The sequence below is a fragment of the Lissotriton vulgaris genome, chromosome 10 (genome assembly GCF_964263255.1).
Source record: "Lissotriton vulgaris chromosome 10, aLisVul1.2, whole genome shotgun sequence".
Lineage (NCBI taxonomy): Eukaryota > Metazoa > Chordata > Amphibia > Caudata > Salamandridae > Lissotriton > Lissotriton vulgaris.
The window spans coordinates 289,642,351-289,659,568 of record NC_141698.1 but is presented as its reverse complement, the minus strand read 5'-3'; the positions used below and the strand labels follow the sequence as shown (position 1 = coordinate 289,659,568).

General features: G+C 47.5%; 1 protein-coding gene across 1 annotated transcript in view; it reads right to left on the bottom strand.

Moving 5' to 3' along the window:
• Positions 1 to 16,977, bottom strand: part of WNT9A (Wnt family member 9A) — a 235,902-nt gene extending 218,925 nt beyond the window's left edge. Inside the window, exon 1 of the mRNA XM_086941069.1 lies at positions 16,847 to 16,977. Within this exon, the coding sequence (XP_086797195.1) occupies positions 16,847 to 16,932 (86 nt within the window). The 5' untranslated portion in view covers positions 16,933 to 16,977. The remainder of the gene's footprint in view (positions 1 to 16,846) is intronic.
• Positions 16,978 to 17,218: the final 241 nt, after the last annotated feature.

The following is a 17,218-nucleotide window of genomic DNA, read 5'->3' as shown; positions in this document are numbered from 1 at the left end:
TTTCAACAGCTACTGCTGGGGGTGAGATCACCATTCTAGCCTCGCAAGATTGGGAGCCATCTTCTGCCCCATGTAATAAGCTTAGGAATTGCACCAAGACTTAGCACAGGGGTCATATCATGATTAGAATGAGCGTTCTGGTCCCACGGCTACTGGGAGTCAAGGGTATTGAAGTCACTCTGAATTACTAGCCACACTCTTTGTTCTTGAGAAAGAGGAATTTCCAAAAATATAGACTCATCAGGACCTATATACCAGTGGCGTGCACCGGGACCTATATACCAGTGGCGTGCACCGGGACCTATATACCAGTGGCGTGCACCGGGACCTATATACCAGTGGCGTGCACCGGGACCTATATACCAGTGGCGTCCACCAGGACCTATATACCAGTGGCGTCCACCGGGACCTATATACCAGTGGCGTGCACCGGGACCTATATACCAGTGGCGTCTATCAGGACCTATATACCAGTGGCGTCCACTGGGACTTATATACCAGTGGCGTGCACCGGGACCTATATACCAGTGGCGTGCACCGGGACCTATATACCAGTGGCGTGCACCGGGACCTATATACCAGTGGCGTCTATCAGGACCTATATACCAGTGGCGTCCACTGGGACTTATATACCAGTGGCGTGCACCGGGACCTATATACCAGTGGCGTCCATCGGGACCTATATACCAGTGGCGTCCATCGGGACCTATATACCAGTGGCGTCCACCAGGACCTATATACCAGTGGCGTGCACCGGGACCTATATACCAGTGGCGTGCACCGGGACCTATATACCAGTGGCGTCCATCGGGACCTATATACCAGTGGCATAACACAGGCCCCCGCAGCCCCTGAAGTGCGGGGACTACTTCAGCACAGTACTCTGGCAGGAGAGCTCCCGATTAAGTCAGGATGGGGCCCATCCAAGGACCTTGCAGGGGGCCCCCTCAAGTTTTGTTACGCCAGTGCTAAATAAAGTCTATGAATTCCAAAATGAAGACCACATTTATGAATATTTACATGGTTAAACATAATTTACATTTATAACATAACATACTGGCCCATCCCCCTTCAAAAATATACCCACTTTCCTTCCCCTTCTCAGATTTGGAGCATTTTAGAGATTTACAAAGAGTAATTAATATGCTATTTATTACTATTGTTGGGAGCAGGAAGGAGCCGGGATTCACGATAGGAGACGCCGCACACACGTGCAGCAGAACCAAAAATGTTGCAAGCTTGCAAAATGATCCATTTACCTGTGTGAAGGTTGCAAACAAATCTTTGCAACTTAGCTCTCTCTTATAGATGTATGAGATATAGATGTGATGGAAATGTGCATATGTGAGGCACTCACAATTCTGAAGCCCCAGGAAAATGGCATGGGGATCACTGCTGGAATACAGCAATGGTTGGGGCCCCTGTACATTGGTGTGGGAAGAAAGACAGTGTATGGTAAGAGTGCAAAGGGCCATGGTTCCCTCATGCTGCATGCATTGATTAATGGACTTTTGATGCATCCGTCAGTGTATGACCACAGACCGGGCAGACATGGTCAGTGTATCCATCAGAATAATCCAAAATGTCATTTTTAGTGCAAATGAGGGTGAAACATGTTAATACTCTAACAACACTCTGCAAACTCCTTTCCTTTTCAGAAAAGAACTATTTATACAGCAAGTATCAGTGACTTGTTGGAAAATGTTGGGTCCTTAGAGTCCACTAAAAACACACACTCGGACATTCATAATAGCGCTACTCGTTGTATTGTATAATGCGCATTAAAAAAGTCAACTACTTCTAGGCACTTCTCAAAGAGGTCAAATAGATGGCATGCAGAAAGAGGGAAGTCCTTACAGTAAGCAGCAGGATTTCCATGACCAGACACTGGAGCCCTCATGGTAACAATGGCTGACCCTGGCCTGGGCATTGAGAACATATACATTTCATGATCAGGCATGTGGTAGGTAGCATACAGGAAAATGGGGAGGGAGACTGCTGGAGGGGAACTTGTGATTGTCCTAGGGGAGAGTGTTTAAAATCTGATGAAACTGCTGCAAAGCCTAGAGGACCCATCACATGCATCTGGCTTTGAGGGTGACCCCTAAAGTTGCTGCTAGAAGAGAGGAGTGGGTGGAAGAAGTTAATTTCAATGAAGAGGTATTTTGTCAGATCTTGTTAGACATAATATCTTGAATGAGATTCCCACCTGCACGGATAGCCAATGGAAGCTTTTTAAATGTGCTTCTGTTTGTGTTTAGTCGTGCTGATTGCAGAATTATACAACGATTACTCTCTCTGATGAGACACTGAAGAGATTTATATACTGGCCGCAAGCTACATTGAACACACAAAAGGGGATTTGAGGATGCTTGCAATAAGTCTAACTACTGTCCACCGCCCATCGTTCTTTTGCCCACAATGCCATCTCAGATTAGATCCAGCCATATGCAAGCCACGCTTGACCCTCCTGTAATAAGAACAGCCCAGCCCAAACTGCCAAGCCAGGTCCTCTCAGAGCCAGGACACAAGTAACTCAAGACCGGTTTTCCCTGATTGGAGCTCTCCATGGAGCAAGAGAGTTGGTTGGGAGTGTCAGTTGCAAATGCTACTGTTATTCGTGTATTATGCAGCATTATTTGACTCGATCTTGTGGTGCAGACCGGGTTTCCCGCACCGATGACACTCCGCTGATTCTGCACTCTGAACTTGAGTGAAACCTACACTCTCGACTTTCCTCGTCGAGACATGATTGAGTGAGAATCTGCTGAAGCTGAGCCCCAGCAAGACAAAGTTTTCCCTCATTGCCCAGGACAGCTTGAAGAAACACACCAACCACCCCAGTAGTTGCCTTTCTCCCCAGACAAGCTATTCAATAAAAAGCCAGCAAATAAGAGTGGCAATAAAGCCAACCAATGAAAGCAGTGGGTGGGTCCTATGCCCGCTGAAAGCTGACAATAGGTCTTTTTGTGCAGTCAGGCAGCTTGTGCTGTCTGGTAGGCGAAACCTTAACACTGCGTTGTCGTCCATAAAATGTACTTCTGAGGGGTCCCCAAAACCTACCTTACTCCTAAGGGTAAATTCACATGGAGGAAGCAAGCACCGACTTGCCTAGATGTTGCAGTTAATAAGACCCGTGCTGAAGAAAAAGTTTTCTTATATACTATACTCTGCAAATGGCATATATTTTAGGCATTTACGACTTTTGATGAATACGTAAATTGAGAAGCAGAGAAATGTGTCTTCACTGAGTCATAGCTTTTGGTCATAGTATTCGGTCATGTAGGAAAACTAGGAGTCAAGCAAGGGTATAACGCCAGGTCTTCTGGAACCAAACTAGCAATTTAGCTCCAACACAAGCCCTCCTCCTTGGGCACTTTTAACACATTATGGCATCATAAATCGCATTTTGAGAACGGACAGGATGGCGACTTCTACTAAACAGAAACCGGTCCTCGGAAGCTTGTTTCCGGTCCAGGGAAGGCATGGCTTGGCAGTTCGGGCTGGACTGTTTCCATGAGGCACAGAGTCAGACTGATTTGCATATGGCCATGTCTGAACTTGGGTGGTGTGGAGTGCAAAAAAACGATGGATTTAGGTCCAGATCTCTGTACTGGGGTGAATGTATGACATTGTTCTGCATTCTGTCCATCAACTGTGCTTTTTGCATTTGTCACCCCGAGTAGGATGGGTATGCTCAGACGTGAGTCCCATGCTCTCCACACCACTGGATTCAAGCAAGCCGGGCTGAAGACGGCTGGAATGCCAGAAACCGGTCCTCGGAAGCTTGTTTCCGGTCAAGGGAAGGCATGGCTTGGCAGTTTGGGCTGGACTGTTCCCATGAGGCACAGGGTCAGACTGATTTGCATATGGCCATGTCTGAACTGGGGTGGTGTGGAGTGCAAAGAAGATGGATTTAGGCCCAGATCTCTGTACTGGGGTGAATGCATGACATTGTTCTGCATTCTGTCCATCAACTGTGGTTTTTGCAATTACTATTGAAACAAGCGGTGTTGTCCTCTGCAAATAATTATGCCTCATTTTCATTATATGTCAAAACTGGAAGGCTTTAGGCACAAATGAACCCTAAATCCTGTAACGAATTGGACACATACACTCTGAGGCCTCACGCGTCATCAAGAGCATGGAGCAGTTTGTGTGCATTCAGCATTGCCTGGTTATTTCATATTTGCCATTTCAATGATAAATCGTATTTGCTGCCCTCAAAATGCCCATCATGACGGAAATCAGCCAGACTTGACCACTACAATAAGCAACAAAGTCATTGCTTGCTGTATATTAGAAGGAGTTTCTTTCATGGTCAGTCACTCTGCAGAATCATACGAGGAAAAACTAACCACTCATTGCTCGCGTCCGCGTGGCTTACCTCGCCTCACCTATTTCCACCGGCCCACTCGTATTCTTGTATAGTGACATTTTATCTCCCTGCGCGTGTGTAACACCTTCTGCTCAGGTTTTAATGTTTAATTGCCACAAAGCAACATGGTTGGATCATAGATATATTGTGATTTATTTTAGTTTATCCAGATACTCTCTCCAGGGACAGCCACATCTAGCTAGCTGACCACATCCAGATATTATTGTCAATGTTTACCACTATCTAAAAACTCATTCGTGGGTTTATTTATGGAATACAGTGGAGCTGTTGAACCAGTATGACAATGGAAGGAAAAGCCACTACTTTTCTGATGGAAAGCTCGGCAACTCAGCAAAGAGGCCTTGGGCCAAATGGGCACAAAATTCAATCCACCTGTACAAGAAGTGGAAACACCATCAGATCTGAATCACTGTCAACCTTTGACAGGGATTAAAGCAAGCAGGTAATCTATCTATCTATCTATCTATCTATCTATCTATCTATCTATCTATCTATCTATATATCTATCTATCTATCTATCGATCTGTCTGTCTGTCTATATCTCTGTCTATCTATCTATCTACATTCTCGTAATACTGCCACAGTATTTTGGTTTCCTCGCATGTAATTTGACAGTGAGCAGAAATGTATTTATAGGTTTATGTTCAGTTCAATCAAATCCCTTTTATTGCCTATAGAAGTTTGAAATAAGTAGTCCATCCTTCCGCAGATCACATCGATGACCCACAATTTGCACACAGACGTCCACACCAACTGAAGAGTAGTAGCAATGTCCTTCAGTAGCCAGGCATCCTTAGCTGAGGCTCAACATGTTCTTAAAATGTGTTCTTTTTTCCAGATATGAAAAAGCAGCATGTCCAATGCATGATATCTTCTACCGATCAGAGGTACTGGCGCCGAACACTTTGAGTCCATGGCCTGAGCTAAACACTCATCATTACAGCAAGGCCTGAACAATTCAAGAAGGTTAGAACTTGTTTCGTAATGCATCGATGTCAATTCACCAAAATGACTAGCATAAGACAAATCAGGTGCAGCGTGCTATGTAATGAGATTTGCAGCTTCTCCAGCCCTTACCAGTGGGTTCCATTGGCCCAAAAAGCTCTGTTTCCTGTCTGCTCCTAACATTGCCTTGTTGACACTGACATCAGGGAAAGCAAGGGCAGGGCAGTGCTGGAATACAGTGGGGATTCCAGTTCAAGCAGCTGTTCTTGAGCTGGACTGCGTTCTGGGCCTGCCCCTCCGAAGTGCCACGCGGGTGTCCTATGCAGCGTTCTGCATGATCCCCATAGGGAATGTAATTCATATTATCTAAAGGGTGTCCTGGCAGCCAATCAGGAAACACAAAGACATTCCATTTCGTGTACATTCCCAAGTTGCTAAGAGATAGGCCAAGATTTGAAGGTGTTTTTGACTTTCTCAGGCCCTTGTCTCTGTAAGATATGTAGAAGTTGGCATGTTCTGTAGAAATACCAGGTATCTCTTTCTGTAAGTGTCAGTGCACCAATAATATTCATTTTTCTAGCACATAAGGAAAACTCTTTTTTTGGCACTACCGATAAGTGTTTATTGCTACCTGTCATATCCCAATTTGACAAGCCTTGAACGCCGATAGATTAAATGTAAGTTTGAACCTACTAGCAATTCAAACTTTTGCATTCCAGGTTTTGTAGAGCTGTTCAAAGCAGGTGCTTAACTGAGTTCATTTATTTTGTTTTACCAGGAATGGGACATGCGAGTAACACAGGGACATCTGTGACAGAAGCATTAAACCACGGTAGTATCTTACATACAATACGAATCTGTGACTTACATTTACATGCCATGCTCTGCAACAGGCACACTGAGCCTCCGAGCTATGTTATGATGACTCCCACCTGAGTATACATAGCTCCCACAACCAAGCACATTAACCCTAGAGTTAACTTCCCATAATGCGCTCACAACATGCAACTCGCTGCCCCCCCCCCCCCCCCCCACACTGAATCAACTCCCAAGGAGATTGAAAACAGCCATTAGGTGGTTTGACCAAGGGCATAGCCTTTTATTCACATAGACACATAGACTCATTGTGAAATGATAAATGATAACCAGTTAAGCAGACATTGTTATGAGAATACCGGACTTAAGATCAGCCAGATCATACAGAATTGTTATGAGAAGCATAAGGCAGATAAACAGGTCAGAGATTGTGCAAGCAATACAACAGTATCTTTACCTTCCCTTACAGCGGAACCTTTCTGAATAATGCAAAGTGCCAGCAGGCCCCTTTACCGTATCCATTGACCACGCCCTCAACCAAGAGCATGCCCTATTAGGCACTTCCCCTCCATCACTCTGAGGATGGGCCGCGTCCGCAGTTCCATTTACCAACACATCCGCCAGGGCACCGCATAGCGCTTCGTCCCTGCCAGGGGATTTTGCAGGGGATACCTGCCACCAGGCAAAATCCCCCAAAATGTTCAAGTTCCGGCATCCCGGGGTAGGGCAGAAAGGTCCAGGACCACCAGCAGGTCAGTACCCCCTGCCGCCTGCACAGTGCCCACACAAAACAACACCCCTCCAAGGTGAAAATTCAGTAAATCAGTCCACATTTGGGGTAGCCCCCATTTCTGCTGCAAGAAATTCGGCCACCTTCCGCCTTCTTCCAGGGTGGGTGGTTGGGAGAATCTGGTATGATTGATCCCAGTGCGCAGTGAAGGGAAAAAGAGGCTGCTCTCTCACCTTGCGGGGGCTTATAAGCTGCAGCCCTTGGGCGCCATTCGATGACGTCATGGACGACCCTCCATTGTGGCGACACGACTCTCCAGCGGTCCTGCTCCTGAACGTGGTGCGACTAAGGGCGCCCAGCTGCCATTTGCCGGGGGCGCCCTCAACATTATAACCTCAAACTTGCTGGATTCACATAAATATGTGCAGCAGGTGCCCTTACTTCCAAATGTAGCTTTAAAAAAGGCAGTTTGTGACAAGTTAACAAAGCCAGACTAGTTGTATTATTATAACTGTCCTTGTTTCAATTTCTGTGGGGGCAGAGTGTGTTAAAAAATATTGTCTGCGTTGGCTGTCATTCACTCAACCCCAAATGGGCCAGCCACCCTTCTGCCAGAACCACCCCCCCCCCCCCTAAATCCATTCGGTACTGGTGCCAGGGGTGCATTTGGATATACAGGGGTTTATTTGATACCTCAGGCTACCGATAATGGATGTCAGTGGAACAGTAGGGTTGTGGGTGGCAACAGGCTCATAAGACCTTTGAGACTCCATTTTGACATGAAGGTCGGGTGCGTGAGTGGCGTAATTACGTAGGGAGCGTCTCAGTTCAGGACCAATAGGTCTACAGAGAGCAGTATATCATACAGAATGGCCTTCAAACCAGTGGCGGTTTTACCATTAGGGCGTTTGGGCGTTGCCCCACCTATAATTATCAGGCAATTTATTTGAGCGGCGCGTTAATAAAAGTTTTATAAATTAACGCGCCGCTCGAATAAATTGCCCGATAATTATTGCCCTGCGGCCGTAGTGTGTGTCATGGACATGGACAGTATGCACTGTCTGACACTGGGTGGCGCTGGACTGACTCTGTGCCGGCACAGTGCGCACTCACTGCGCATGTGGTGTTTGCCCGGCAGGGCTTCTCCAAATAGTAAACTATGTGGCTTTAAAAAAAACGACGGATTAGGGGTTTGCCTGCCTAATGCAACGTACCCCAGTGCTGAAAAAACGAACTACGTTTTTTTAAGGCTCAGACCAATCCTGATGCTACTCTCTTTAGAGAGCAGCTCTCCTCTAAAGAGAGCAGCATCAGGATTGGCTACTACTGTGTCTCGGCGCAAGTTGGCAGCCATCAGTCTAGGCGCCAACGGGACCCCAGAGCAGAGATGGTGCGGACCCGGTCAAGTGAAGACAAGGTAAGTTTTTTATTTTATTTATCCCCACCCCCCTGGCCCCCACTGTGAGCGAGCCGTGACTGCTTCCCACATTAGTTTCTTTGTGGCTATAACGAGATCCTTTGTGGCTATAGGGCCTCAGCAGCACTCCATGGCTTAACACACACAAAGAGCAGCGTGACGTGTAACAGAGCTATGTTACGCAATCATTTGTGCTCGTGGTGAGGGAGGACAGGCGTCAGTGGCGGCTGGTGACATTTGAACCTGGTGGGGCGGAAAATGATTTCCGCACTGTAGCTCGCAAGCGCGGCGCGCGTGCCCGAACACTCCCACCCAGAAAAATGTGAAAATCGAGTGGACAAATGGTGCATTTGCAAGCAAAGTTGGCAGCTCTAGCCTTTAGGCCACAACCTCTCGCATAATAACTAAAGCATTTTCAACATTATCTACAACAAAGCCATAGTTGTATGTATGCATGTAGTATATTTATTTTATGCAACTGACAACCTTAGACAAAGCCAATTGTCCGGGCGTGTTGTCAGTGTAATGTTACTTGTATTATATATGTGGGGGCAATAACCAGAAGCAGCAAAATACCAGTTGGGTGGCCAATTATGCTGAGCACAGATTTTTTTTAAATGCCTGTTTTAAGCCACGACCTTAATGATATAGGCCACGACCCCTTTGAGAGACCCCAGTTTTTTCATCCCACTTAAAGCCCTGCATGCAGGGCCCACCCTCGGACTCACTCACCTGCGCACTTCACTTGAGCACCAGTTTCGATACATATTTGACCCATTTATTTGTCATGCACGGGTGGGGGTTGAGTGAATTGCCCAGAATCACAGGTTGTTGTGCGTTCCTGCTGCGACTCGAACCTGGTTCCCTAGTGAGGTACTAACCCAGCCCAACACTGCTTGGCTTTCACCCAGCCATTGCATGTGCTTACCAACCCAGGTGACGCGCCCACCAAGATGCAAGACTCGCCCTGATATTGCCCACACCAAAATAGGCTGCTCCCGCCACCGCCAATGCTGCCCGACTGCCTCACTGAGGTAACAAGCTGAAAGAAACAAGCTGCAATGTGAACAGCCCGCTGCAGTTGTGAATAGGATTAATGCAAGTTACCACAAAATTTAGCAGAAATACAATCTAATAATCACCATAAAAAGGACCAACCAGGGCAACTACGAAGAAATGCCCCCAGCAGGCGTACTGTTCAATTGGCATTGTGGTCAATAACACATTTTACCAAATGTGCGCATATACGAAAGAGGCTGTGATGCATGTGTAATGCCCTGGGCTACAGTAGTTAATTAGAAACCCTTTGGTAGATGACATCAATAACCATGTACGTGCCTCCCGGTATTACTGATGTGAGGGCCATCTTAAAACGTTATGCCCACGACTAGGGGTAACAGATTTTGATAAGCAACATCTATAAATGTCCAGACATAAACATAGACTTACTTCTGTCCCGATTTTTGCGTTGCCTTGAAAAGCTGTGTATTCCCAGCTACGCGGCGGCGTACATAACATTACCTATGGCACGTCCTTCACCCTGAGCCCCCCTCTGTCTCCCCTCTGCTGCCGCGTGCACGCAGCTGGCGACCTCCTGGGCCCCTGAAACAGATACATTACTTAAAGAGAGTATACCTTTCAACTCTCATTTGCAGGACGACCTGGCCTTTGTTCCCAAAACCATGTATTTTAACAATTACAGAGAACACCGGGACAGTCCTCTGAACACCGTGAATGTCGAGGCAAATCCGTGAAATCTGGTCACCCTACCACGACTCGCTTGCAAACTAACCAGGACACCTTCCTAACGAAATAAAGGCTGACTCAAATCTGAGCAGAAGGTGCATGGACCTACTGAGCTCTCATTCCTACATGCAGCTCTGTACAATGGCGGAATTACACATCACACTCGGGTGAGGACTAACGGCCGCCAGGTTGCACGCGGATGCATGCAGCAGATTCACAGACTCTTTCCCTCACTCACTCTCCTCCCGCCCCCCCTCAATTCCCTGCGCACTGTCATGACTTCAAGAGTGGCGGCAGTGGCACTAGTGAAAACATCAAACCGGCTGCCATAGGAGGCGCTGTATTTACAAAAAAATACTTACAGACCGAAACGATGCCGGATGGCCAAACCCGCCATGGCACTCTCAGGGGGGTACAGCTGTGGGATCATGGGTAATACGGAACGGGTGGGAGTTTGAAATAAAATTCAAAAGGGCGGTAATCATCACCACCATCACCATTGTGACTCACCTCAGTAGTTCTCCTTGTCGTGCCGATGTTGTTACGGTAGTAGTCCAGCTCAGGAGGCAGCAGGAAGAGTCACCATCAGGAGGACAGGAGGAGCACGCACACCACGTTTGAAGCGGGCAGCAGCACTGTGTGTGGAAGTGGCTGCGGGTGCGGGGTGAGAGTGACCAAGGAGGTGAGTGACGTCACGTCATCCCAGACGTCATCAAGCAGGTCAAGGGATGGATTGGTTAGAGCAGCCAAACTCCCCGCCCCATTAGGAGGCTGGGGGCTGTGGCATGAGGCAACCCCCGGTATGCAAAGGGGGGGGCTAGTGCGCATGCTCCGACCGGGCAGAAAAATGACCTGTCCGAAAGAGGACACGAGCACTAGCGCCCCTGCACAGCCCCACCCCCCCTTTTCCCGATGGTTTCTGGCCCGGCCCGGTGACTGTCCGGCCAGAAACTAGTTGCTGAATAATGCACAATGTTTTATTTTACTAGGCACACTGGCGGTCCCGGATGGCGGCAGTGCGCATTGGGGGGGCAACGCCCCAACGCCCCAATGGACGCACCGCCGCTGACAGGCGTGTACACACAACAAAGTGAAAGTATCCTGTTACCCGATACTTGCCTTGAGTGCTAACTCGTGACCAACCTGTTGTCGGGAAGCACTGCTTAACTCGTGGCCTGGGAGAGGTGGCACTGGCAAGGATTATCTGTCATGATATATTACACCTCTTGCAGCAGGGGTGTACTACAATCCGGGTCCCACAGACCTGGGTAGTGCGTAGCTGTGGTGCTGGATTCGGTACCATTTGTTTATGAACTGGAATTAACATGCATGTCTGGCAGATGCTGTTAAATAGGTAATCAGTGGGAGGTGGTGACTGAACAGCAGTTTGATGCTCCTTTTCAATTTGTTCCTTTGGCCCCCCTGTCCTGCATCCCTCAATCAAGAAAGGGACAAACTGTGTTGTTTTTTAAGGGAAATGTTCACAGAAAGAAATCGGTAAAGCAGCCACTTGTAGGGAGGGATGTGACTTTATTGCATGGAATGCACTTGATGATTATTATTGTTAGGTCTGTGAGGGGCTGTCTTTGGTTCTAAGGTGGAATGGTGGCCTGAGCTGTGTTTATTCCCAATTATTATGAGACAAATCGGTTTGAATCAAAATTCATATTTTTGTGTTAGGGCATGGTGCTGGCAGAAGTTCTTGAGGTTGGTTATTTGGCTGCCTACAGACAAAACAAAAGCAGCAGCTAAAAATGTGTAATCCCAGTGTTTGAAGAAGCCGGGTGTATGAGGGTAGTGAAACAGGCTTTCCAATCATGAGGGTTGCTAAGAAAGCTGCAAGCATGACTAGCGACTGCACACCAAGCTTTGTCACCCAAATATCGTTGTTTCGGTTTCCTTTTTTAAATTCAGAAAATATTTTTCACACAATTGTACTACATTTGCAGTTTGCAATTCTGTTTTGGGCATTCACTAATTATATACCATTTGTCAACTCTTTTTCAAAATGTTCTCGGTTATTCGGGCTCCCTCGTTACGCTTGCTCATTGCAGTGCAGAATAATAATTTTTTACGCCCTACCACTTTCAAATCTCACCAGCCGCCACTGCTTCAAACGGATCACCTACAATTCACAAAGTGTGTTCCTCCCTCTTTTATGGCTGCATGGTACGCAGGAGAAATCTCCTGACCTCTGTTAGAGACTCCAATGGGTTTTAATCGTCAAAGACGAAATAAAGCACGCGGGGGAATTTCTAAATGCGTTATGTAAATCAAACAGCGAAAAGGGTACATCTGCAAACAAGGCATCAACGAAGGTGACATGGGGCTGAAATTCTGGAAGTTTAACTAGACTCACAACATCTGGTAGTAGACTGCAATAATAATATAAATAATGGCGTCGAATAATTGGCGCTCATTTGTTCTTTGAACAATGTGCAGAATAAATTGAAAAAGATTGATCCGTGGATGTGCAACTAGGTTGCGCCATCAGGTGGTAACGGGCTAAATTACAATGGCACTCAAAGAATACACGATGCTGGAGTTCATAAAGTCACCTCCCTTGCAGCACGCTGTCAACCCTCTGAGCAACATTAGCAGGCACGAGAGGGTGCGAGGAGCCCCCCAGGATCGGGCCAGCTCTAGGCGCGGGCGGGCCGGGCCCAGGGCGACAATCAGGGGGGCGTAAGGAGCGGACTGCATTAGGTCATACAGACAGGAGAGTCCCTGGCCCCAGTGAGGGGTTGTTTGGTGTTGGTGTTGTTTTAACACTCCGTAAGCCTTCTTGTTTGCCCTCCCTGCCCCCTCTTACCCCCTGCTACCACACACTATCCGCCCCCCCCCCCCCTAAAAAAAAAAAAACGTGCCACCCGCTTTAGGCGCTAATCTGTGAGTGAAACAGGTGGGTCAGGACTCAGGAGAGGTGCATGGATATGTGTGTGTTCCGATGCCAGCCTAGTGTGACCAGAGGTCCCGGATTTGCCCGGACAGTCCCGGTTTTCCACCCGCTGTCCCGGCAGTTTTTGCTCATGTCCAGGTTTTTAGAGGGGGTCGACTGAAAACAGCGAGGCACTTTTTGGGGTGTTCTAAAGCTGTGCTAGTTAGCTGTTATAAGTAAGCTATTTAATTAATAGGTATGATGTGGGTTGTAGAAATTACCTTTTATTTATTTTCTTATTGCATCGTATGTGGTCCTATGTTGATGAGAGCAGTCAGTCTGCACCATTCCTTGGATGAAAATGTTTAATATTGCTTCTATTTTTCCAAAATGTCCCATGTTTTTGGTTCTCAAGATCTGGTCACCCTATGCCAGCCACACTTATGTAATCACTCAGCCAGGAACTGACCGCTAACACAAACAGGGCTCATCTTATTCACCAGCCGCTGGGCCACGTTACTTTCCGCCCAGGGCGCTATCCTGGCAAAGACCGACTCTGCCCCAGAAGCGCAGGCAATGCATGGATTCTTAGACAAAGCAACTGCATCCTGTAATGCGTATTAATAACAAAAAGCATGCGAATATACAGAACGGCATCCAGAACTACTGACTTAAAAGTCATCCGACTATGGAAACAGACTGTGGGGGCGCGGACCGACCCACAGCGCCAAGAAAATTCATATGATTGCACTGCGCCCACCCCATATGTTGGTTCTAAATCAAACCACAAAAAACTACAAAGAAACTTAAACACAAATATGAAAATGTGGTCATGGGGGGGGGGGGCTAAATTAAGCATGGCTCTTCAGAGTTTTTCCGGATTGCGACCCCCGACCCCCCCCCCCCCCCTGCTCAGCGGGGGCTTTTGTTACGCCACTGATTAGCTAAACTACACGGGGACGAAGCCCTGGAGTGAGTTAAGCAGACAAACCACATCCTTATTTCGGCGTCCGTCCATGGTTAGAAGCGGCCAGGACTTGGAGCTGAACTTCCACTATAGGGCGGTTAAGAGGCCCTCGTGACACGTGACTGACTCTAGCCCAGCCCTAGCAGCGTAGCAGGGACTTCATGGACCCTGGAGCAAGGAAGGAAAACTGCGCCTTTGACTGCTGTTAGTGGCAGCAAAATACAGCAAGTATCTGGGTTCATTGGGCCACACGGGGCTCTGAGCCCCGGTGCCACTGAACCTGCTACAGCACGCCTCAACCAAGTCCCACCGCCATTCTGAACCACCGGTCAAGTTGCGAATCTCTCCATTCCCCGGTGGACCAGCCTGCTTCTTACCATGTTAGAGCCAGGTGACCTGTAAGTGTGCATACAGAACGGCGGCATCCTTTAGCGAGAGTTCTCAGTTCCTCCCCAAAATACAACAAAAAATCCGAGCAAAATCTTGGAAGGCCTTCAGTGCACATAAATCGCGTAACACATTTAAAGGGGGCGAACCTCTTTAGTGTTGTGGTTTAACCGGTGCCTATTTAGAGAAAGGAAGGCCCTCTGATAACGTTTTCGAAACATGAAATCAGAAAAAAAGAAGAAAAACACAAAAATTCCCACGACAGTATTTTATTTTCTTTGAGAACAGGATACACCTGCAGGAATCTACACTTCAGCGTTTCTCATTAATGAGTTAATACACCCCCCTGCTGGACGAGCGCTCGAACTGCACCAACGCATTTATTTCGATTACTTTTTTTTTATTTGGTATGCAGCTGACAGGTGAAGCCAAGAGGAAGGCAAGAAAGTGTTATCTACCGATACAAAGTTTCTCCTTGAGCGCAAAAGAAAGCTACATTGAATGAGAAAGGCGAAGCAAGTGGAAAAGTAATGCACGTCACTCTTATCTTCCCTGAAATGTTGACACTATTCCAAGGGAAAGAAAGGAAACGCGAGGGCCCCTCCAAAAACCACAGAACCACAAGGCAGGGAAATGTGGGAAGCCAGAGGGGGAGAAGGAACCCTGCGCGTTACAAACCTTAAATAAACTGTACAGAGAGAAGACGTAGCGAGGAAAAAAACAAACACGCGATATTTTAATTCAACAAATGCCAGCAAACAGAAAGCTAAGTTCCACAGAGAGTTTTGACAAGTACTTTCTAATCTCAAGTGTCATTCAACTTAAAAATCGGCTTTTACGTACAAATTCAGAATTATAAACAGATTTCACTCATGCAGCAGAATCTTCTCTCTTCGGCGTTGTCCATAAAACAGATTCAAAACAATACTTATTTGAGAAGAAGTTGGTGTATCATAGTATACATCGTGGGTGTTGCCATGTAGTGAAATTCAACAGCATGTGTGATTTATGATGAGGAAACAATACCCCCCTCCCCCCAAAAAAGAAAAAACAATCTTCCTTAAAAGATGAAGTACATTCAAAACATTTCCTGCAAGAGGGCATTAAATAACAATAATACATCAATGGAAAAAATCACCCCCCCCCCCCCCCCCCAAAAAAAAAACCCAGCATCACTACTCTTAAATGCACACTTATTCTAACAGTTAAATCTGTAGCGCCTGGAAACACCACCCTCCTGAAGCACCGAGAGTAGAGCCTGGGGCGTCTGGGAAAAGAGAAACAGACATGCCTGAATACCCACACGCACACGCCCTGGCAATAAAACACAACAGGGAAAGCCTCCACCAGCGAGCAAACGTGATAAATCCAAGCGAGGTTACAGAAACTGCACAGAGGCCAGCTGAGTATGGTGCGCATTTGACATCCAGCCAAGTCCATTGAACGCCAGACAATCTGGCATACGAGAATCCCCCTTATTAAACATTCCTAACCTGCAGCAGAAAATCACAAATCTCGCTTGCGGTTATTGAAAAAAGCGCAGCGACTCCGAGTTGGGTTACTAAAACTGCAAGCAGGAAGGGAGAGCACATGTGAACGGACAAGCACATCGACAGACAAATATGCTAACAAATACAAATAAAAAAGCTTGAAGGCCAAGTCTAATCTAATATACGTGTCCAAGTTCTTCTGCACAGTGAAGAAGGGCAAATAAAGGGTAGGCAAAATATACATTTGGCGAGACAGTAAATAAAAAAGCATTGCACAGATCTAGGAAGTGTACACCGAAGAGGAAAGGGTGAACAGGAGGCATGAGGCGAACCACGAAGGGCAGTTTTTAAAGGAACAGCAAGAAAGTGTCTGAGGATTTGCTTGAGGGTGACAGCAGAACCAAGGGAACTATTCATAGGGGGGGGGGCTAGATTATCTGAAGCTGCCTTCCAATTTAGGGTTCCTGCCCTAGCATGTGGTTGACGCCTTGTGGCACAGTCTAGCATGCCTGGCCTCTCGGGAGCTGCCAACTTAATAACATAGTGCCTGCTTCCAAGAGGGCGCCACCTGCACAAGCGCCTAAGAGTTTCCCATGAAGGAGGGGTCCCCCTATTCCTCTGTTTTTTTTCCTTCATTATATGCATATCATATACAATTTGGAGATTAGGACCCGCAATGGTCAGGAAACACAAATTAAAAAGTAAAGTAACCATTCATGATTCGGGTGACATGAGACTGTCATTAAAACGCGTTTGAAGGCTTAAGGGTTGATGGGGCTCTGCAAGACCCCCCAGGGGAAGACCCGTCTGCAAGACCCCCGAGCACAGTGTCACGTCCTGTCTCGTGGCACCAGCGACCATGCGTGCTCCTGCACTTGGGGCCACTTGCTCTGGGTTGTCGTTGTCAAACATGGAAAGCAGCTGGAACAGTTATCAAAAACCGGGAAAAAAATCCACAAAAACACATGTATATATTTCAAGGGGTTAATGCTCTTTTTAAAATAAGTTGCACATCCAGCAAAAGTTAATACAGGTTTGTGGGGGCTGTGTCGTGGCTCCTCGCAGACCTACCCGAAGTAAGCAGCCGTGGGCCCTATAGAGGCCAGGGCCAGAAGGGCCAGTGCTAGCCAGCCCTGCAGGAGGTGTCCATCCAGCATCTTGCTGCAGCTCCAGGGCTGACCATCGCGCTGCTCCTCAGGGGCTGATGGAGGGCAGCAGGCGGCTCGGCGGCTCATATAGTGCGCGGCTCCAAGGGGGCGGGGCTGCGAGCAGGGGGCGTGGCGGGAGGCTGCGCGTCTTTCCCACGGTTGAGGTCTTGTGGGCGGAGTTTCAGAGCCAGAGCGACGCCTTAGCTGAGCGAAAGATTCGGAGGGGGCGTGGACGATAACCGTGCGCGCTACGGGGAAAGGGGCGGGGCCAGAGAGACAGGAGACGGAGCTGCAG